This window comes from Ruditapes philippinarum, unplaced genomic scaffold, assembly GCF_026571515.1.
Source record: "Ruditapes philippinarum isolate M1 unplaced genomic scaffold, ASM2657151v2 ctg5081_1_1_1_1, whole genome shotgun sequence".
NCBI lineage: Eukaryota > Metazoa > Mollusca > Bivalvia > Venerida > Veneridae > Ruditapes > Ruditapes philippinarum.
In genome coordinates this window covers 53579-77137 of record NW_026857336.1, presented here as the reverse complement: position 1 = coordinate 77137, position 23559 = coordinate 53579, and the positions used below count along the sequence as shown (strand labels likewise).

The 23559-nt window shown below is 33.1% G+C and overlaps 2 protein-coding genes across 4 annotated transcripts in view; one reads left to right on the top strand and one right to left on the bottom strand.

The window, feature by feature from the left end:
- Window positions 1-23559, bottom strand: part of LOC132749416 (putative aminopeptidase W07G4.4) — a 50101-nt gene that overhangs the window by 14065 nt on the left and 12477 nt on the right. For all 3 annotated transcript variants that reach the window (XM_060739147.1, XM_060739145.1, XM_060739146.1), the window contains exons 3-11: window positions 22160-22219; window positions 20853-20935; window positions 18232-18340; window positions 17266-17390; window positions 12794-12893; window positions 9462-9537; window positions 8315-8400; window positions 7935-8039; window positions 6829-6904 (exon numbers count right to left, since the gene is read on the bottom strand). In XM_060739147.1, coding sequence (XP_060595130.1) covers window positions 6829-6904; window positions 7935-8039; window positions 8315-8400; window positions 9462-9537; window positions 12794-12893; window positions 17266-17390; window positions 18232-18340; window positions 20853-20935; window positions 22160-22219 — 820 coding nt within the window. The remainder of the gene's footprint in view (window positions 1-6828; window positions 6905-7934; window positions 8040-8314; window positions 8401-9461; window positions 9538-12793; window positions 12894-17265; window positions 17391-18231; window positions 18341-20852; window positions 20936-22159; window positions 22220-23559) is intronic.
- Window positions 718-4529, top strand: LOC132749415 (interference hedgehog-like). The gene is made up of 2 exons (XM_060739144.1): window positions 718-1037; window positions 2121-4529. The coding sequence occupies exons 1-2, from the start codon at window positions 986-988 to the stop codon at window positions 3449-3451; spliced, it is 1383 nt and encodes a 460-aa protein (XP_060595127.1). The 5' UTR covers window positions 718-985; the 3' UTR covers window positions 3452-4529.

Genomic DNA, 23559 nt, shown 5'->3' with positions numbered 1-23559 from the left:
CTTATGCTGGTTAATTGCACATAAACATGCTTAAGGGGCACAACTGAGGCTTTTTTTGACATGATAGAACTGGAAATATTTTGCCCCTTTTTTATAATAATTATGTTGTTATATTTGACGTCAATAATATGAGTTGAATTCCGATATACAGAAATCAAATGTTATTGAAGAACCAGTGCATTCTTATGATTATTTAGTGTTTACACGTCAACATTTTGGTCCTTTGGTCCTGTGAACCTGGAAACCTAATATTATGAGAGCATCACTTCAATATTAAGAAGCATGATTAAGAAAATGCATCATGATTCATTTCAAAGTGAATTTAATGAAAACTTTGTAAAAAATATTATCACCAAAAAAAATGAATAAGTGAAAGTCTTCCTGTTCAAGAAATAATTAACATTTTCTATAACTTATTCATTCAAATCAACAAACCAACCATGGTGTAATTATTTTATAAGTAAGGCTCCTTGTTATACAAAATATTTGGTTCACGATCACCTCCATTTGCCATCACTTTCAACCCCATTCCCTTTTATTGACATCCTTTTCTTGTTGTCAGAAAAAATATTTACGTTTTGTTTCAGTTTTTAATTATCTTTTTAACCCTTCAATTACCATACAAAATATCTGAAATGTAACTGTCTATCTTTCAACATGGCTATCACAATTTGATCATTATTCAGGGAAATTTTCTAAATATATACCGGTACTCAGACTGAAAAGCAAAAGGTGCAGACCATTATTGGACAGAATATCTTGGTCTGCACTGGGCACATGGGTAGAATCAGTCGCTGCTAGCAAGCTATGGGTTAACTAATATCTACCTCATACAATATACAAAGAACCACTTTTGATATTTGGCCTTTTTATCTATTTTAAAACATTACTCAAGAGATGTGAAACTTGATAAAATTTTGATTATAAATAAAAACCTTTAGATGCTTTACTAGACATTGAAATACTTAGACACCTTGCAGACGGAATGGCTTTCTTTAAGTTATATTTAACAATAATTTGCGCAGTGATATTAACAGGTATGTAATAATTTTCAAATCTTTTACAAGTAAAGTGTTTTCCATTGATAGCAAAATTAAACAAATAACTACCGTAATCACTTTTTTGTGTGCTTTATTAACCCGACTTGAGCAACAATTTGGTTACTTTTTATTACAGTAACTTTATTGAGGTCCGAAAGCCTAAAAAACATGTAATTTGAATATCTTACATATCGTACCTCTAGATCAGATGCCATGCAAAGATATACAAAAGAAAGTATAGAAATATACTCAGAAATAAATCAAATTTTTGTGCTATTCTTAGCTCACTTTGAGTGAAAAGCATTGCTAAGAATTTCAAATTTGGGTCATAGGTCATTTTTCACAATTATAATAATAACTCTGGAAAAATGGAGCGAGTTATTAATCCAGATTATTTTTTAATCGAGAAAAAAATTTCATTCTCTATTTCAACAGTTTATTTGTTTTCACCATATTTTAAGTTTAATTTATTCTTTTATAATATAAATATAGTAATTTTGTGTTATAGCATGGTCGAGTGGTTAGCATGTTAGACTAGTAATCAAAGGATTTCTGGCCACATGTGTTCAAACTCTGTATAAGGGACAAGCCATTTTTTCCTTGAGCAAGAAACTTTAAACTCAATGCTAAGTACAGGTTAGTACCAGGAAGGGAATCAAGAGGGTTTCAATAGGCTAATATAGCTTCCAACACAATGGAACTAAAATAAATTCAAATAATCTAATACAGTAATTTCATGATACAATTTAATTTGGTTTTAATAGCTGACTAAAATAGACATATCTACAATAAATAAAGATCTTAACAATATATAAATAAAATTTCTTAGGATTTTGAAGTGCAAAAATATAACTGAAAATAAAAATTTCAAAATTTTTACCCAAGGTGGATGATCATGTGACACTTGTTTACAGTAACACTGGGTCACTACTACAGGCCGCAGCCATGACTTCAAATGATATGATGTCATAAAAACAATTTGAAGATTTCAAACAACTGAAATATTATTTAACTTCTTTTACCTTTTAAGGAAGTCACCCGCAAGGTAAAAATGTAATAATGCTTAAAATTTCTCTTCAGAAACTTCTGGAGTCCTACATATCTCCTTTAATGGGCAAGACATTGATCAGCTTCCGGATGGTGATCCAATCAAAATCATTGAGGGTCATGACCTTCTATTTAAGTGTTCATCTAGTTACCTAAACCCCAGTTTTGTTTGGACCAAAGATGGAGGACAATCATCTTTTGGTAGCATGAAAAAAGTTACACAGGTACAGGATATTGATAACGGCATCTATACCTGCAATGCTTCAAGTTGGGACAAAACATACCAGTTTCAAACCTTTGAAGGCAAATCTGTAACCGTGGAAATTCTCTATCCTCCATCATCTCCTACAGTTGACCCTTTTTTAGGAAATAACTTTAAATACTCTAATGTACTCAATGGACAATTCATAACATTAAAATGTGATTCTGATGCAAAACCAAAGCCGAATTTCCAATGGCGGAAAAATAGTGTCACAGGACCACTTATAACAAGAGAGAGCACATATCAATTAAAAGTTGCGACATACACAATCGATTACTACTGCATTGTTCAAAATCGAATGGTGCCTACACTAGGTGAAGCTATCACTACTCAGTATACTCATAAACTTCAAATTTCACCACAAATCAAAGCATATATTTATAGAATTGAAAATAGTAACTATAGAAATGTCAATGAGGGCGACAACATAATTGTTAAATGTTTAGCATATGGCAGACCTGAGCCAAGAGTATGGTGGACGAAAGAAAACGATCCTGATTTCTATCTTGAAAATAATCAATTGTATAAAGAATCGGTTAGTCAGAAATTTTCTGGCACCTATTACTGTAATGTTGAAAACACTGTTACAGCATTCAATCAAAGTCGTATAACAACCACGGCTAAGGAAGCAGTTTACATTACTGTACATGAAAACAGCCAAATCAGCGAGGACTCAAAAATAGACAATAGTATCCCCTTCAGATCTAACAACTCGTGCACTGACATGGAAGTAGAAAACACAACTAGGAATACAACTTTGTTTATATTAACAGCTATTGGTTGGTTCGGTTTTGTACTTTGCATTGTTTTTCATATTATTCTGTGCACTAGAAATCGAATCAAGAAACAAGACTCAGCAATGAGATCAGCCTCGTTTTCAGCATCATTCAATGATGAACCACTATCAGCTTCCTCAACGTACACGAATAATGTCCGAATTCCAGGCTCGTGTAGTGGATCAATGTATGATCAAATAAAACCACGCAGCTTGAGTGTAGTTAGTACCACATTGTCTGATTCAAATCAAACAGTACTGACAAATGTTTCCTCATCTGATCCAGTCATATCAGATTTTGCTGCTTACCAAAACCCCAAAGATTAACAGTTCAAATTTTCATCATAATCAAGCCTAGGTCATTACATATAGTAACATTATGCCAGCAATTCAAGCCCCCTGAATAACCATATTATTGTTTACTTAAATCTCCAAGCGCGTAGAAACAGTCAAATGGTTTATTATATCTGCCAATCTATCCTGGGTCGTAGGTTTGAGTACTTTTAGGTCCTCATGTAGAGTTTAATTAAGCTTATTAGAACTGACACAGGGTCTGTATATCCTGCGCTCCACTTTGTCACCATGATATCTTCTGACTTACAGTTAACTAACTGACTTGACCAAGAGACATGGTGAATTTTTTTTTTTGGAAAGGCTATTTCTTTTACAAAGACCATCTACCAATCGCATTTTCATGCATGGATGATGCACAGTAACTTCTACCTTAACATTAATTAGCTACATGTATAGACCCTTTCATTTAAGTGATTATAGACCCATTCAAGTGACAAGTGTCAGGGAAGAGTTACTTCCCTTACCAGATGTGACGTAAATGAGGGATTATACCATACAGACGGTGTAGGAAGTTAGCTTATTGAAAGTTAAATGCGTAAATACTGATCTTTTAATTATGATTATAACATGAAAATCTTAACTTATAAATAGATAAATTCTATATTAAGACAAAAAAAAAAATTCACAAAAAAAAAAGATTAAGATAAATTCTAGCTATTTGATAAAACAGCAGAATTTCAAAGTGAATATTCTATTAGATTTGGAAATTGGAGACTTTGTGTCAGACACATACATGCACAGTGCGTTAGCTGGAGTACAGGTATTAGTTACCTTCACTCTAGTTACCGCACTGTCTGTCAGGGATTAACACAGAGCATGCTTGTTGATTGTCTACATTTTCTGAGGTTTACTTATTATGACAACAAGAAAAGGAATAATGATAGAAAAATCATATTTAGATTTTCTCACATTGGTACATTTATTCTGGGGTTTCAAACTGTGATGACAAGAAAGGTGTTTTTATTTTTACCTTGATACTAGAGAGAAAGAATATCAGACACTTAGCAATCTAATTAGAAGACGAGGGCTATGCCCCCTCGTACAAATCCAATAGCCTTGTTTGTTTGTTTGTTTGTTTCATCCCAACAATATTTCAGTCATATAGGCAGGTAGTTTCCTAACCATCGTTCCTGAAGAGTTACACCAGTACTAGACTACCTTCCTCCGCGCTAAACTACCAAAGCATCTCCTGGGGATCGAATCCATGACAGAGAGGTAACTGGATTAGAAGTCATCAACTCTAACCCCTCAACCACAGAGGCGGTTTAGTTTTGATGATCTTTCTATTGCTTTTAACACAGTATGTTACTTGTCATTCAAGTCATTATGGAAGTTTGTTTTTCACTCTAATGACACACCAAACATGCATATAAATTTGTCCCCAATCAAATTTGTAACATATGATTTTGCAGAAAAGTAAAATAAAAATTGCCCATAACTTTTGCTTAAAAGGGAAGGAATTACAATTTTTATCTTACATGCTATTACATATGTTTTAAAGCAGCATGCTTCCAGATTCATGCTTATTTGCATAACAATTTTAAAATGTATTAAAAAGTAAAATACTGTGTAAGTACTTTTTTCTGCGGGAACTTTATTTCTGCTATTTCTGTGGTTCATAATGACACCGCAGATTTAAAAACCGCAGAAAATTAAGCCTTTCCCTATGTCTATGTCGGAATATGTCATCTACCGGTATTGTATAATTACATTACCATGTACCGTTATCAGCTTTTGTAGATGGGATTTTTTCTTTATGTATCCATCATCATGAATAAAATATAAGAAAAAAGTTACTTTACTTGTTCTGTTTGTTTAAATAAATATCATGTTTGTATGATTTTCGCTCACCCTAAGCATCAATTTTTTTTTTAAATAAAACTATTATAGTTTGACGGTGTAATAAACATACCCTTTTGTACAATATCTTGTGTCTACGTGCGATTTTACCATTGTTTATTTTTCACACCTCATATTGATGCACATGCAGTATTACATTTAATTGTTGTCATTGCACGTTGTTGATTTTTGTTTTTTTAACGTTTATATAACGATACATGATGATTACGATGAAACACATTATTAGTCGTCTGCATGTTTACCGGAAGTAATGTACATGTTACACCGACAAATCTTGAAATGTTGTTTGTTTGTATTGGTTAATTTTGTAAAAATGTCTAAAATTAAAACATAGAAATAAAAAACACCAATGTGAGAATGATGACACCGCAGAAATAAGATACACTGAAATTTAAAACCCTTATTTTAACAAAAATCGCAGAATATTAAGCCCGCAGAAATAAGTACTTATACGGTACTGTCAAGTTTATAAAGATAGTAATTTACACTCGCAACCGACACACATAAGATCTATAAAATTATCAACAATTAGTCAGAATATGCAAAAAAAGTCCTTAGTGCATTAGTCATGCAGTTGCAATATGGTGATAAATACTGCAAAATCAATCAATAACTGCATATAGCATGTAGCATGTAAAAAGTCTTAAATTGTGAATATTTTTTAATATCCTTATAATCTAATCTAAGTACATTTTTCTCATGTTTATTTTTCTTGTAAAATTTTTTGCTCATTTAGAGGCATACAGCTTTAAGGAAAATCCATTTTGTAATGTAGGTAGATAAGCATTCATAATGTAACATTTACAAGTGCGGACAGACTGTCAAAGGGACAAACTGACTCCAGTATTTGCCCTTCAAACTTTGTTTGAGGAGTATAATATAAATGTTTGAACTCAACTAACTCTACAGAATTCCTTCTCTTTCTTATCTCATTTTTCTGACTCAGAAAACACATCTGAACAAAATTTGTCAAGAATATGTCCAGTAAAACACAGCTGACAACATGAACAAAATATCATATGAAGTCCCCTTGTCAAGGTCTCCGACAAATTGCAACAGAGGTCGAAGAAACCCATATATATTATCATTTGTTATCATTTTGTTGGCTTTTAAGTCATATCAACACTGAAGAGGTCATTTCGTCATCTTTGTGCAGTAATGGGTTAAGTCCTTCTAAATTTAATAGGAGTTAACCACCAACATACTGTAAGCCAAAGGATTCCTATGCTAAAACCATGACAGAATTTGAGGAGAAAAAAATTGAACCCATTTTTAAAATTTTGAAATTTGTTTTTGATACTGGCCAGGTTTTGGGAATTGAAAAATTGACCCATTTTAATACCAATATATGTTTACAAGGATATTACTTATTTATGGTAAACTTGTAATTTTATATTGTTCCCAATGTTTAGTAAAACACAGCAAAGTCTGAATTTTAAGGTTATGGTTCCTAAAAATGCTAGGGAAAAATAAAAACAACTCTGACTTACCTGAACCGACACTATTCCTGACCATTGACATACTTCCTACAACTTTGATCCCCTTTGGCTTTAATACTGACAGTGTCTATAAGTAAACAAGAACTGTTATTAACATTAATCATTTTCTATATTTTAACAGTACTCATACTCTAATTAGAGCTCCTATGGCCAACTCACTGAAACAAAATCATTTTTCTGCCCCCACAGATTTTGGTATGGATCCCATTTAGGCATACCATACCAAGCTAAGAGCAAAATGGTTGTAACTAATATAACATAAAGGAGATACAAATGTTTTACAACAAGGCCTGTTGTATTGAAGGTAAATCCAGGGACATCACACACAGTGTTAATGCTCGTCTGTTAAGAGCAACAACTATCAATAACCAATTTTTTTATCAATATTCAAGTTAAAAAGGGACATGACTCTTGACAATATTGCTCAGAAGGATACAGCCCCTTGTCTAACAACTGTGCATTGTCATAATAATTAAGTATTCCAAGTTTCATGTTGATATCTGTGCTACCTGTTGATATCTGTGCTATCTGTTGATATATGTGCTATCTGTTGATATATGTGCAATCAACATGTTGTTATCATTCTGTGCTATCTGTGATATCAACATTTTGATATATGTGCTATTTGTTGATATCTGTGCTATCTGTTGATATCTGTGCTATCTGTTGATATCTGTGCTATCTGTTGATATCTGTGCTATTTGTTGATATCTGTGCTACCTGTTGATATCTGTGCTACCTGTTGATATCTGTGCTATTTGTTGATATCTGTGCTATCTGTTGATATCTGTGCTATCTGTTGATATCTGTGCTATCTGTTGATATCTGTGCTATCTGTTGATATCTGTGCTATCTGTTGATATCTGTTGATATATGTGCTATCTGTTGATATCTGTGCTATCTATTGATATCTGTGCTATCTGTTGATATCTGTGCTATCTGTTGATATATGTGCTATCTGTTGATATATGTGCTATTTGTGATATCAACATGTTGATATCTGTGTCAGAGGTGAAAGTGGTGACCATAAGCATTCAGCTATGGCGACCACTTAAGATAATTGTAATTATCCCATAAAACATTAATGTTGATGTTACCTTAAAGAATCCAGCAACTGTGGCCGCTCCACATTTGTCCCGGTGCATCCCAGCCATAACACCACCAGCTTTGATATCAGCTCCACCAGTGTCGTATGTAATTCCCTAAAAGGTAAAAAAAGATCTTTACACATCATCTTGTTCAATTGGATACATTTTTTTGTGGTGTTAATGGTGAGGGTTTAGCAAACACATTGGTAAACTATGAGCTGTGACACAAGCCGTTGTTTCCTTGAGCAAGAAACTTTACACTCATCGCTCAGTACTGATTGGTCCCAGGAACAAATTTCCTAATTCAAAGGTGAAATTTCAAACTGGCCAACAATGGCAGACTTCTAATCAGAACTGGTCACAAAAAAATAGGTTCTATTTGTTTTTACCTTTCCAACGAGAAATAGAGTTTTTTCAATCGGGCCTTCTCCCTCGTATGTCAGGTATATCAGGCGACCTTGGTGTCTTGGTACCACTAAAATAAGATATATCAAACAATTAACAAAAGACCAAAATACATATGAGCCACGTCATGACAAAACGAACATAGTGCGTTTGCGACCAGCATGGATCCAGACCAGCCTGTGCTTCTGCGCAGTCTGATCAGGATCCATGCTGTTTGCTATCAGTTTCTCTACTTGTTATAGGGTTTTTAAGCGAACAGCATGGATCCTGATCAGACTGCACAGATGCGCAGGCTGGTGTGGATCCATGCTTGTCGCAAATGTACTATGTTGGTTTTGTCAAGGCGTGGCTCATACGATACTGCATATACAAATAATGAGAACAGTCACATTGCAAACATGGGTCTGAGATTATAAGAAATTTTCCAAGCTCAAACTCAAAGCTAAGGCATTTCATTGGTCAGAATCTCCCTCAGAATGTAAACTGACCAATGAAAATCCTGAAATTTGGGACAAGACTCAACTTTGTACAACCTCGAAGCAAGGGCTGTTTACTTTGTTTCATAGAAAATCCTAAGTGTAGCATAAGTCTAAGGACATAAGACAAAAATTAAGGACTAACCTAAAGACTACTTCAATAAACATTTACTTAAGATTTTAATTAAATTCAACTTGGTGAGAAAAGTTAAGAAATACAACGGCCAGTGGTTTAATAGGCAAAGTTCATCTGCCTTGTTATTCAGAAATTGAAGGAGTCAAAACATAGAAATCATAAGTTAGGACATTTTCTTTCAAATGCAAAGTTGTCTGAGTTTTGGTCTAAAGACTGATTTAAGACTAAAGAGTCAAGACTCTCTTTAAAAAATGAACCTTGTTGTTGAAGATGTCTTTCACCCTTCTACTAGTCTAGATTCAAATTTGGTCAAAATGAGTAGTAACCATTTTTCATTGTCAACTTTGCATCATGGTGAGTGACAAGTTAAGAAACAACTAGTACAATTTTTCTGATGGTTTTTGGAAAGATGAGGCTGGGAATAGAAATATTGAACATCAGTTTTTCTATGGATCATCAATGCATCAGTTTTTCAATGGATCACCAATGTATTTTGAACACAGGTTTGACTGTACTTACATCTTGCAGCTCTATTCACGGCTGCCAATAAAGGATACTCTTTCTCAAATACAGCAACATCCGATATCACTTCCACCTAAAGTATTCATAGAAACCAAAAAACTTTTATTACCTAATCTTCTAACTAAATTATCATGCTTCATGTAACAGAATTATTTGGAATTGTTGAATGTTGATGTAAAAGATTTTATTATGAAAAATGCTAAACTTAATAAAAATGAACTATTTTAATAATATTACAAATATTTCAAGATTAATTGACCGTGATATCATTCTGCTAGGGATTTTCCTTTTCTGTTAATGACTGGCTCTTCATAATACAAAATGCTGCTTTTTTAATTTCACTTACCTCCCTTAAGTTTAGTTTGCAATTGAAAAAGAAACATTCTTGAAAAACTGTTAATAGTGTATCAAATATCTGTCACAAAAGTTCTATTCTTTAGTAAAATAAAGAATTTACACATATATTACTCATATATTACACATATATGACATTAAGTGTTGTATTTATTAAAGTGACATGATGCTCATTTTTTTCAATTGTCAAGGAAATGTGTTACAGATGAAATATAAATATGCCTAAAATATAACAAGAAATGTGTTCATAGGACACGGTTGCCCCCACTCTAGGTCAAATATTTTTTGGGCTACATGTGCCACAAGTTGAAAACTAAAAACCTTTTGTTAAGTAAAGGGCAAGAACTACAAATACTGAATAAATCTACAAGCAAACCTCAAGGTGCATAAGTACACATGCTGACCAACATTCTTGTAAACTTTCAGACCTACAGGTCAAATACTTTTTGAGCTATGCATGAACAAGCTGAAAATTGCAAATTTATACTAAGTCAAGGGCAATAACTCCAACAAAACTGAAAAAAAATCCACATGCAAAACCCAGGTGCATAGCTTAAAAGTGATGTTGATCATTATTCTTGTAAATTTAGTTGATTCTAACTCAAGCATTCAAGGAACAAATAACACAACATAATGAAAAGGTTTTTACTAAGTTAAAGGCAATATCTCTAGAAATACTAAATAAATCCGCAAGCGAAACCAAAGGGCACAACTACACATGTTGACCAACATTCCTGTTCAGTTTCATGACTCTAGGTTGAATACTTTTTGAGCTACGCACAATACAAATTGAAAATTGCAAATTTTCACTAAGTCAAGGGCTATAACTCTGACAAAACATAATAAATCCGCAAGCAACATTCCTGTAAGGTTGCATGACTCTAGGTCATATATTATTTGAGTTACATGCGACACAAGTTGAAAATTGTAAATTTTTACTAAGTCAAGGTTAATAACTCTATAAATACTTAATATATCCACACAAAAATACCCAGGTGCACAACTTCACATGCTGAGCAATATTCCTATAAGGTTTCGTGACTCTAGGTCAAATAATTTTGAGTTACGTGCGTCACAAATTAAAAATTGCAAATTTTTACAAAGTCAACGGCAATCACACTAAAAATACTAAATATACACACGAAAATACCCAGGTGCACAACTACACATGCTGATCAACATTCCTGAAAGGTTTCATGACTCTAGGTCAAATACTTTTTGAGCTATGTCCGACACAAAATGAGAACGGAAGGACAGACAAGGGTAAATCTAAATCCCCCCCCCCAAAGTGGGGGCACAAAAAGACTGCCCCACTGTTTTTATACATCAAATGTTTCAGGTATATTCAGATAGATATTTACAGAAATCTTCTTGGGCCACATGAGTTATTTATTGTTCATGCTAGGATACTTATAAAATTGAAAGAATTATTGCAAAATGTACACTTATTTTGACTCACACTTGTTTCATTCACTATATAACCTTAGATGGGCATAACGTCTTTTTAATAAATAGTTCCTTAACACAATAATGATTTTCTTTAGTATATTATATAAACACATTGTATTCTGTCATAATTTCTGAATTATTAAAGTGAAAGTATGCCTATCAATATTAAGTACACAAGTACAAAAACTGTTTGCAAATAGCAATATAATATAAATATATCCGCACAACCATTAATATATGGCCATATAACCTGTCAGAAATCTTTGTAACTACATTGTAATAATCTTTTGAAACATAATATGTTATAGCTAATTAAGATCCAGTTGACAAAGAAAAAATCTGCATAATGTCACTTATTTCAAATTATGTAACATACTGTTTCCTAAACTGAACAAGAAATGATGATGAATGCAAAGATTCTTTTAGATGTATTAAAGCTGTCAAGATCATTTCCAATGATAAACAGTTATCTGCTTAAAATTTGTTTATAGAAATAAATTATACAAAACTTAAAACAATATCTGTTTTTGTTGAACTATAGCAACAATAAATTTACCTATAGCACTTGTCAATTGTGAAAAGTTCAGAAAAAATTGCATGTTATATTCAAGTCAGACATTTTTTTCTAAAAAGAACACAATCATGGAAGGAATATTGTTTAAGTAATGTGGTATTCATATTACAAAATTATGTGTATTATAAAGTGACATACAAAATGAAATGAGACTGTCATAACATACGTGTATGTGTTTTTTTCAAATATGACCTTTAAATTCAAATGTACTACGAGCAAGTGAAATGCACTTTGAAAACATCTTGGTACCAAACCTTAGCGTCCTGTCTGGTACCAGGCCATATGCCCTGTACCTCAGCGTTCTCTCTGGTACCAGGCCATATGCTGAGTAATTGGCATCCTGTCTGGTACCAGGCCATATGCCGAGTACCTCAACATCTTGTCTGGTACCAGGCCATATGCCAAGTACCTCAGTGTCCAGTCTGGTACCAGCCCATATGCCGAGTACCTCAACATCCTGTCTGGTTCCTGGCCATATGCTGAGAACCTCAGCTTCCTATCTGGTACCAGGCCATATGCCTAACCTCAAAGTCGTGTCTGATACAAGGCCTTATGCCAAGTACCTTAGTGTCCTGTCTGGTACCAGGCCATATGCCGAGTACCTTAGTGCCCTGTCTGGTACCAGGCCATATCCTCGAGTACCTCAACATCCTGTCTGGTACCAGGCCAGTCAAAAATCATCTGACCATGACTAAATTCGAACTTGACCTGCATTTTCTTAAGATATATCCATATGTCAAATTTGGGTTAAATGTGAGCAACCTTTACCAAGATAATGAATGGAAACTGATGATGACAGAAGGCTGGAATGACAGAACAGGGTAACACTTTATGCCCAGGCCATTTTATGGTGGGGGCATAAAAAAAAGCAACTCCCAAACACTGTTTTGGAATGCATCAATGCCATCATATTACACTATAAATACAAAAACATGCAAGAAGAATATTTTACCTTAATGGCAGTATCTTGAAAGATATTTTTCACATATTCTTCAACTCTTGGTGCAGCCATTCTTTCTGGATCCGAACCGCCTATGTCTCGAGTCACAATCCTAAATAACAATATTTTACATTTATATTAACTTTGTATATAAAAACAAGTTGTTTATTGAACAACAGTTTTAAATGGGGCTATTGGCCACAATGGTCAACAGGTTCAAATCACTTCAATAAATCCCCAAAACCCTTATTGGTTGAATCTCATCAGGATTATTTTATGTGAGAGAGCTATCCAGCTAACTAACAGAACGTTGGTGTTTCCATTCAGGTTGATTATTTTTTCATAGTAAAATATTATATTTAAAAATTATGAAAAAAAATATAATTATGGTAAAATGTCAAGTTATTTCTATCTTTTACCTGTTCACTGACCATTTACACTTGGATAGGCAAAATGTCACTTGAAGTTAAAAAGGGGCATAATTAAAACTATAACTTTCAGAATTATGCCCCTTGTCTAAAAAACTTTGTCAGTTTAAGAAAGTATTTCAAGTTTTGTGTTGATAACTTTTAAAATGTTTGAATTATGGGACACATTAATGTTCTTGCACTGTAATCAAAATAGCTAAGACAATCATGATGCAGCCATCATAATTCCTTCACTTTTTCTTACAAACAGACAAGCTAAAACTTAAGTTATCCACAGTCCAGACTGTTTGGCCTGACTGCACGGATGTGGCCAGCCAACATGCATGGCTTAATCTTGAAGACAAGCATATGACTACTGTCCAGGTAGCTGTTGCTAGCTACCTTTTCGGGAAAGACGCCAACACTGGTGCGGTGACGGATCACAATGGTGTAGCAGTCGGCAGCCCTTTTTTTTTGTGCCCACCAGACTAGACAGATATGGCCAGTTGGCTACGCTCTATTTAAACAATCACTATTGATATCAGCAAGTTAAGTTAATAATTGTTCCTCTATTTTAATGCATTTAAGGCACACACACATGAAGCTGTAATTTCTTGATACAATAACTTCTTGTTACTAAGAATTCATAACCCTGACAATACATTTTTGTACATGATAACGTAATTTCAGTAATTTTTTATCTTTTTTTACCCATTTTTTTTTCCGGCTGCACAGAACTTATCAATGAGGGGTAAATAATCCTTTACTCGCAAAAGTGGCAGAGGTTCGCATAACATAATTTCATTCAACTTTTTCAATGATTTCAGTAAGACCAATGGGAAGATATAGTTAAGTAATCAATATGAAAAATAAACTTTATTGTGCTATATAAATTTAGTAATAATTAGCAGGTTTAGACCTGTAACAAACTTTAAGATATATGATTAATTAATTTTCACAGTGTGTACAATATCCTCTATATTATTAACATTTTTCAATATCTGTGACACACTGTGAAAATTAATTAATCATATATCTTAAAGTTTGTTACAGGTCTAAACCTGCTAATTATTACTAAATTTATATAGCACAATAAAGTTTATTTTTCATATTGATTACTTAACTATATCTTCCCCTTGGTCTTTATATAAAGCTCTGTTGGTCTTATGTAAAAAAAAAGTTAGAAAGGTTGATAACATTAACTATCCCAGGGTTTGGAAAATTTCTTTGTTCTTATTAATAGTTATACTCAGTAAACATTCAATGAGCATTTGAAAACTGTATTGATAATTTGATATATAACAATGCAGTTTTCATACATGCCATATCCTCTGCTGGGGAGAAAAATCCCCCGATTTTTAGGCTTGTTCCCCAATATCCCGCCATGGGATCAAATCCCCCATTTTCAAGAATCCAAGCAATAAAAAATTAAAAACATAAAACGTAATTTAACAATACACTTGGTATTTTAAGCACATTTACAACGATAAAAACGGTAGGGTACTAGTTGATAATTACTCCGACATACTTCAATTATTTTCAACAGCTGTCAACAATAAACAAAGGAATTGATCTAAGGATCAAATTTACAGTAGTTCAAAAATAATTATCTGAAATGGTGGTTCTCTGGTGGGAATAAAACACATCAAGTTGTATTATAAAATGATAAATGTATATCTGAATTGCAATGTTTATATTCTTATATAATGTTTTTTCTCTAGATTTTCATTTTACATGTTTCTTAACTCGTAACATGGTATTTGCAGTTTTGTTGTTGTTTATCATACCTTTTGTTTGTAAATGTTTATATTATGTACATTGTATATTTAAGAGGCTCATAGGGAAGACTGGGCATGCCCAACTATGTTGCCTCTTTAAATAAAACCTTTATTATTATTATTATTATTATTATTATTATAGGAATGCATGACATGACTCTCTCTCAATGATCCTGTCAATCAGTGTCAATCAGGCGCTAAACAAAGAAAAGGCATCCGATATTGAATGCGTAACGTTTCAATATTTTGGGACACGTATCTCCGTCTTGAATGTTGTGTCAGTGTTTTGTCTTTGAAGTTGATTGAAGTAAGGAATGATGTAATGTCTTTAGATAAAAAGTAATTAATAGGAAATCAAAGATTAGCAGAGTTTGATGCTGACGTATCAAGGTTACCAAGGGGATTTAAAGTAAAAAAAAAAAAGTTTACATATAACTGTAATTGTTTTCTGTAAAGAACACAATAAATGTATGAAATATAATAGCTAAACAGCCTCTAATTATTCAAAATACATAAATACATATAACATTATTTTTAAAGTGAAACAGGAAATCAAAACAGCATTAGCCATTACCGATATTTCCATCAAGAATTCTTTGCACATTAAATTCCAGAGCAAAAAAAAATTAATTCCAGTGCAAAAAAAATTATATCTAATCTTTTCCACTTTCATGATTTCGAAAAAATTGTATAATATGTGAGGGTTGTCCCAATATTCTGTGACAAGATTGATTAAAAGCTAAATAAAATAGGTACGAATTTGATATTTTAATATGTTATAAACCCATATAATTTAAACATTTTCACAAATTTTCATAGATAATTATCAACAAACAACAAAAATATGCCATAAACACCATGGCAATTAACTGAATCGCGGCGCACGTCCAACGTCAAAGACGGCGTTAAATCAATATAAGGCGCCTTTCTCAAATACTCTCAATGGCTTTCAACGCAATAATGGTACCCATAAATCGTCAATTTCTGACTTAAATCATGTGGTTGTTAATGTCTGTTGAATGTTTGGATGGCATACATTAATTTTTGCTATATGCGAACTTCCGGTCTCGTTACTCCTGTTTTTAGCTGTAGGAAATAGGCGACGAAGATTCCTATCCGTGTTTTCCTTATTTTAGCTTTTTGTAGCGCAAAGCTCTGGTTCCGTTCATGCCTTTTGTACACAAATGCTCAGAATATGTTGCTACACTGTTATATTTGGTATATTTGTTGAAAATCGTTACATGTGTCATCTCGAAATAGTCATGAAACCTGAGTGACATGTTCACTGCGCCGCAAATTCTTCGAACGTCGCCATTTTAACTTTCCTATTTTATATGAAATATTTTCATTTATTCGTATCTTTTCGTTTTTTAAGTTATTAATCTAAAATTTTCAGAGATGATTTAAACATAGCAGCAGAGGAAGTCAACGTGACATTGTGCAGACACATCATCAGATATTTGAAATATACGTAATTAATTTCAGCCTATTCATAACAAAATGTAAATTATTTGACGTGCGCCGGCAACTCAAACCAATGTCGTTAATACTGAAAATTTCTAAGTAACTAGGGTAGATTTTTTGTAAATGATTTGTTGTAATGTTAAATAATAAACTTAACGGTTATATTTGTGAATTATTTTCTATTGGCGTTAAAAAAGAACCGGCTATAAAATTTGTCACGGACTTTTGGGACAACCCTCGTATGATTAAAATATGAATAAATTACAGATGTATAATAACATATAATGCTAACCATGTCACTAATTTCATTTACGAAATTGTATATAAATTTGGATGTAGCACATTTCAGACACAAGTCATGTAGTACTTGTAATTTATCTTTGTTTTAAACATGAAAATAGCAAATTATAGCAAGGTTTTCGATAGGTAGATATTTTTGGTCCAAAAGCCCTGCTTTTTCTCGGTGGCTGGAAATATGGCATGTATGAGTTTTTTCATCATTGATTCATGTAGGAATATAACTCAACTAATATATAATAGTTGAGATTTTTCACAGGGACTCCAATGGGGCAAAGATAACAAACTTTCCCAGAAGCAAATAAAAAAACGATAATCAAAAAAATGAAATTTATTCTACCCTACACAAGACTTTGGCAATCTGAGAAATATCATATGCAAAATGCAAAAGTTAAGCAACCATTGTCAGTATAGAGCCTGTACATACTTCACAAGTGTGCAGGTTGGCCTGACTCCATACTGTATCCAAAGTAACTAGCCAATAGATATACAATTATGTGGATACGAAACAAGCACTGTTTTTTTTTTGTTATATTACCTGCCCATTTCAAGAGCATTCAGTTTTTCAATTCCAGCTTTGACTCTGTTAAGGTCGTCACACCAGATTCCAATCTTATCCACCTTCTTCGCCCTGTTTGGTACATCTTCACGGATTTCTAAAGGCTTTTCATAAAATAAATCAACTAGTAACACATTATTACGGCAAATTCATAAAAACTGAAATTTTAAAACATTCAATAATCCATATCATTTCAAAGAGAAGGTTATTTCAAGATATATAGAGTACCATCTTTACAAATTTTATGACCATTTTTTACTCACTTATATGACATTTTCTCAAAGTACCATCTTTACTCTGTTATATGATACTTTCTCCAAGTACCATCTTTACTCGGTTATATGATTTTTTCTTTATATAAAATTTTCTCCCAGTACCATTCTATCTGGTTATATGAGTCTTATAGAGTCCAATCTTTACTTGCTTTCATGACATTTTCTCCCATTCATTTTAGAGGAGTTACACATACAATACATGTCATCATCAAAGCAGATTATGGAAGTACACAAATAAAATATGCCAGACATAGCAAAAGTCTATATTTTTGTTGAAAATCTTTACTGCATATCTTAACTATAAACAGCCATGCAGTAATGAATTCAGACCATGTTTTTTGATATGGTACCAGGACATATTTAGACAGGAGCACTGCATGAGGTGTTAATGTTAAACTGTTAAAATAACCAATTTTGACAAGAAATCAAAGTTAAAAGAGGGGCATACCTTCAAAAATGTACCTTTCAGAATTATGTCCCTTGTTTAACAACTGCACCTTGTGAAGATAAGGCAAGTATTCCAAGTGTCATGCTGATAACTTTTAAATAATGAGCTACATTAAAGTTTTATGTATGATGATGACAACTACAACCACTGCCGCCTTCAACTATCAAAATAGCTTGACTTTTCTTTACTTTGAAATAGATAAGCTTAAAATTATATAAATACCACATAAGCAGCTTGAAGGGCACCAAGTGTCGCACATTTACCAGCCTCGGGGAACGTCTTGTCAATTGGTCTAACAAACAAAGGCCACTTGCTTCCTGCCTTCATTGCTCTGAAAAAATTTCAATGTTAATATAATACTCTAATAAGTACAGAACTTATAGTGCCAACATCAAATGATAAGAATTTTTTCCTTCAACTTTCTGGGGGACCTTGCACATTAATTGACATTTCCTATCCAGGGCACTTAAATGCCCCCAGTCTAAAAATGCATCATTTGACATTTGCCCCCTGATGGAAATGAAAAAATGGACACTTACCCCCTCCCCCCCTCCAGTTTGAAATTTGCTTAATGTATATCAAATGCACTCTTTAACTTACACATATATATATATCTTTATACATATATATATTTACATCAAATACATCATTAAGCATTTATTGTTGCATTTTCATTTACACATATGCTTGAGACTGCATTTGACATTCATTTTCAAAGCTGTGGAGGTAGGTGTGTAGCACAGTGTCCATCTTTACATTTAAAATGGGGGACAAACGTCCAATTATGCATTTTTAGACTTGGGATGGAGGGGGCAAATGTCCTGGATGCACTGCACCGCTTCTCAATAGTATGTAGCCAAACATAAATTTTAAGTCTAACTGAAATATTTGAAGTTTTCTGCGTCAGATAAATAATGATAAATTAAAGTTGGGCTGAAGCACAGATGTTTAAATGGAATATGAGTCTATTTCTATAATTATATTTCTATGTTTAATACAGGAGCTGATTGGCCCCTTAATCTATGTTTTGGCCCCTTAATCTATGTTAAATGAGTCTTTGATTTCTTTTGTTCTGTTTAGTTAGATTGCAACCCCCCTTCCCAACACACACCTCCCTATTTAGTTTATACTGACCAAACTGACAACAATAAATCTGTAACCCTCTGTCTATATCAGGGGAATAGTAGTAACTAACAAATTCTTAATTATTTCTTTTATATGAATGTGACAAATAAGGCAAAATAAGACAAAAGGCAAACAAGAGCCGGTTGAACCGGGTGATGCTCCCCGATTAGGTTTTGGACACAGGAAGGTATACCTCTTGTTGTGTCAGAGTTATGCCACAGACAAAGTTCAAAGTGTAAAAACAACCCAAATATTGTGCACAACACATTGTCTCAACATGATGATCATTTTTGTGAAATAGTTGTAAAATCCGACTTTAAATAACAAAGTAATGCGCCGGACATGATTTTGCTGCAAGGTCATGCTGTGACCTTGACCTTCAAGGTAGGGACCCAAATGTTGCACCGGACACAATGTCTCATTGTGGTGATCATTTCTGTGAAATAGTTGTAAAATCGGACTTCAAATAATGAAGTTATGGGCCAGCCATGAATTCAGGACGTACGTCAAATTTTTGGGGAGCATAAAAATAACTTCACAAATAAAGAAAATAAACAAAATATGCACAACAAATTACCACAACAATAGAAAGAATGCTTCATGAATTATTGTTTTGTTTATATTCTATCAAAAATAGCTTTTGAATTGTGTGGCTTTAGATATATAAACAAAAACAGATGAGAATAGATAACTTGAACAAATGGCAAAAATGTTGTCTCAGCAGGCAAGAATGTTTATCTACTGAATTATCTAAAACTTTTAATATTTTTGGTCAAGTCAGAATCGAATAGCTTTCATGTAATACGTATAAATATGTTATATACCTTGAAAGAAAAATACTTCCTACAAAAAAATTCAAGGTCAAGATCAATTTAACGCCTTACTTTATTACCTAAAGTTATTACATAGTGACAACCATTACTGTTACAAAAAGCTAATCTTGAATCATACAAATCAAACTCATAGTGTACAGGAACATGTTATTATATGTTTATTTTATGGTGACAACCATAATCATACAGATATCAAAGTTAATCTTGAATCATACAAATCAAACTCATAGTGTACAGGAACATGTTATTATATGTTTATTTTATGGTGACAACCATAATCATACAGATATCAAGGTTTATGTTGAATCATACAAATTGAACCCATAGTGTACAGGAACATGTTATTATATGTTTATTTTATGGTGACAACCATAATCATACAGATATCAAGGTTTATGTTGAATCATACAAATTGAACCCATAGTGTACAGGAACATGTTATTATATGTTTATTTTATGGTGACAACCATAATCATACAGATATCAAGGTTTATGTTGAATCATACAAAGTGAACCTACAGTGGTGAAGAGCTAGTTATAACAACCATTATCATTTGCCAAAGTTAATCTTAAATCATACAAATCAAACCAACAGTGGCAAACAGCTAGTCATAATATAATATGATGACAACCATTGCTACATTGGGTTCAAACCCCATCAGGGGCAAGGCGTTGTTTTTTCGTGCAAGAAACAGCACTCAATGCTCAGAACTGGTTGGTTCAAGGAACGGATTCGAAAGTGTTTCTTTAAATACATAGCTTCCTACACAATCGAACTAAAATAAATTCTTTATGAACCAAAGAAATAGCGATAATGGGTATTTGCTGACAATCTTAACCATTTAGCATCAAACTTTACTATTCATGAAGAAACTAATATCATACCTTTTTATACCTTTATACCCGGCATCATAAAACCTCCTAACATCATCATAATCTCTGTCCAGAGGTCCAGTAGGTGACCATATCTATTTTAAAAATATAAATGAGCCGCGTCACGACAAAACCAGCATAGTGGGTTTGCGACCAGCAGTCTGATCAGGATCCATGCTGTTCGCTATAAGTTTCCCAACTTGTAATAGGGTTTGTAAGCGAACAGCATGGATACTGATCAGACTGCTCGGATACGCAGGCTGGTCTGGATCCATGCTGGTCGCAAACCCATTATGTTGGTTTTGTCATGACGAGGCTCAAATATCTTCTTATGCAAAAATGTATTGTATTATTTTGTAAGTAATCATTTTAAAAAAGTTTGTTTTGTTGGATTTTTAAGTCACACTTACACTGTGAAAAAAAATTGTTGCTTAGCAGGGTTTTACGTCAAACCAACAGTCTGTACAGATAATAACGTGACATTCAAGCTTTACTGGTGCTGGAAAACCTCAGGTGCTCCTCTATGCATTATTCTGAGCAATCTGATCAGGCTCTGTACTGTAGCTCATTTTTTTTCAATTTTGATATTGAAATCCCTTGAACTTTTGTATGGATTGCAGGGCATTTTTCCTTTCTATCACAGGGCAGTTATAAGGCCCTTTCACAATTCAAAATTGCACTTTTTTTCACAACGTGGCAAAAAAATTTCACAATTTCAAAAGAGATTTCACTAAATATTGGGACTTTGTATTCGAAATACATTGTTTACCTATGCCAATTTCAATAACACAGAAATAGTTTTAATCAAGTTAAATGGTTTTTGCACATGTGAACCGGTTTAATGTACTGACTTATAGCAGATTTTATACAGGTCAGATATTATAATCAACCGTTTCCGGTTTCAAAATGTTGCAAAATGCCAAGTAATATGTCATTTTTTTTTCACAATTTTATTACATATCTTTTTTATCGCGCTTTTTTTCACAAAATGAAAAGGCCCAGGCCCCTTCACAATTTTGACAAAAAATGACCTGATTGTTTAAAATTCAAACCAAAACAAATTAGCAGGGTTGGAGATTAACCACTGTAAAAAGATTACAATCATGTAACTTCTGGACCAGTCACCTTGGTGACTACTTTTATGACAAAGACTTTCATATTCAGTGCTACTTTTTCCCGGTGTTAAGTATCTTACATGCTTGAAACCATTATATTTATATTTTAAAACTCATGTTTGTCCTTTCTAAAGATGGAAAAATATATATCCATTTCTGAGGAATATTATAAATGTGCCTTTAATACAATATATAGCAACTTACTAGTCTTCCAGATGGTACCACATCAGTTTGTATCAGAACCACATCATCTATACTGTCCACCTGTACACAAACAAGAACAAAACAATAAATTACATTTTGTTTTTTAATTTCAATCAGTCAAAATGTAAGTTACACCTGTGACTTCTGGTGGTTTTCAAATTTAGTAAATATAGACATAAAACATTTGTAACCGCTTGTCTATTTAATCAGTGTTCTAAAACAGTTTCAATCATACTTGCCTTTTTTTTCACTTATAAATCAGTATACCCTGTCAAGCATATAGACAACCAAGATGAAAAATGGTAGGCAGGTGGGTTATTCTAGATTGTTGTAAACCTAAAAATTTCCTAAAAATAACTTATCTCTAAATAGCCATAACATAAGAGCCATAACTTAATAACCAATATGGGTAGGTTTTCTACGACATTCGGTGAACCTCATTTTTCTATAAATAGAAACAATGTTCATGTACATTCCTGCCAAGTTTAATGGAAATTATATAAAGTGACGCTAAAATATGAGATTGGGACGGAGGACAACATTACAATATCCTTCCAATATTATTGTCAATGGATAACAATTTTGAGAAGGGGTCATAGGTCAACACAATTTTGAAAAGGGGTCATAGGTCAACACAATTTTGAAAAGGGGTCATAGGTCAACACAATTTTGAGAAAGAGTCATAGGATAACACAATGAATGGATTTCTAAATGTATCCTTTCCCCATGGTGGTCTTCAACTAAGGTTTGACTGTTACGAGTTTCTGATGTAAATCTGATTTCGTGTAGAAAACTTTTAAGACATTCCTACACTGAAAGGTCACATGATTAAAACACTCCTACACAGAAAACATCAAATAATTAAGACACTCCTACAAAGTTAATATCAAACAAGAAACATGGCAATACCACGAAACCAGGTTTTCAATTATCTCCATTGTAGATAAATATGTTGTATTTGTAATACAAATGCAAGCAATAAACAATGTAACTTTGTGCAATGTAAAACATGAATAATGTAGGAGGAATTGCCACAGAAGAAGTGTTCACTGTATATTCTGTATAAGGAAAAAATGTATTCTGTATAAGGAAAAAAAACAAAGGGCCATAATTAGGTCAAAAATTATCCAATCACAAAACCTCTACAATATGCGCCAGGGCACATGATGACAAAGCTTCTGTGAAAGTTTGAACAAAATCTGTTGAGAAATGTAGGACTAGTTCAGCACAGAAGAATTTGTTCACTATATATTGATAATTCTGTATAAGGAAAAAAAACAAAGGGGCATAATTAGGTCAAATATTATCCAATCACAAAACCCTGACAATATGCGCCAGGGCACTTGATAACAAAGCTTCTGTGAAAGTTTGAACAAAATCTGTTGAGAAATGTAGGACTA

What these genes read in the sequence shown, in the direction of transcription:
- LOC132749415 (XM_060739144.1), top strand. Translation starts at nt 986, where the DNA reads ATGGCTTTCTTTAAGTTATATTTAACAATAATTTGCGCAGTGATATTA. An exon ending in TTGCGCAGTGATATTAACAG is followed by an intron (nt 1,038 to 2,120) that starts GTATGTAATAAT and finishes ATTTCTCTTCAG; the next exon opens with AAACTTCTGGAGTCCTACAT.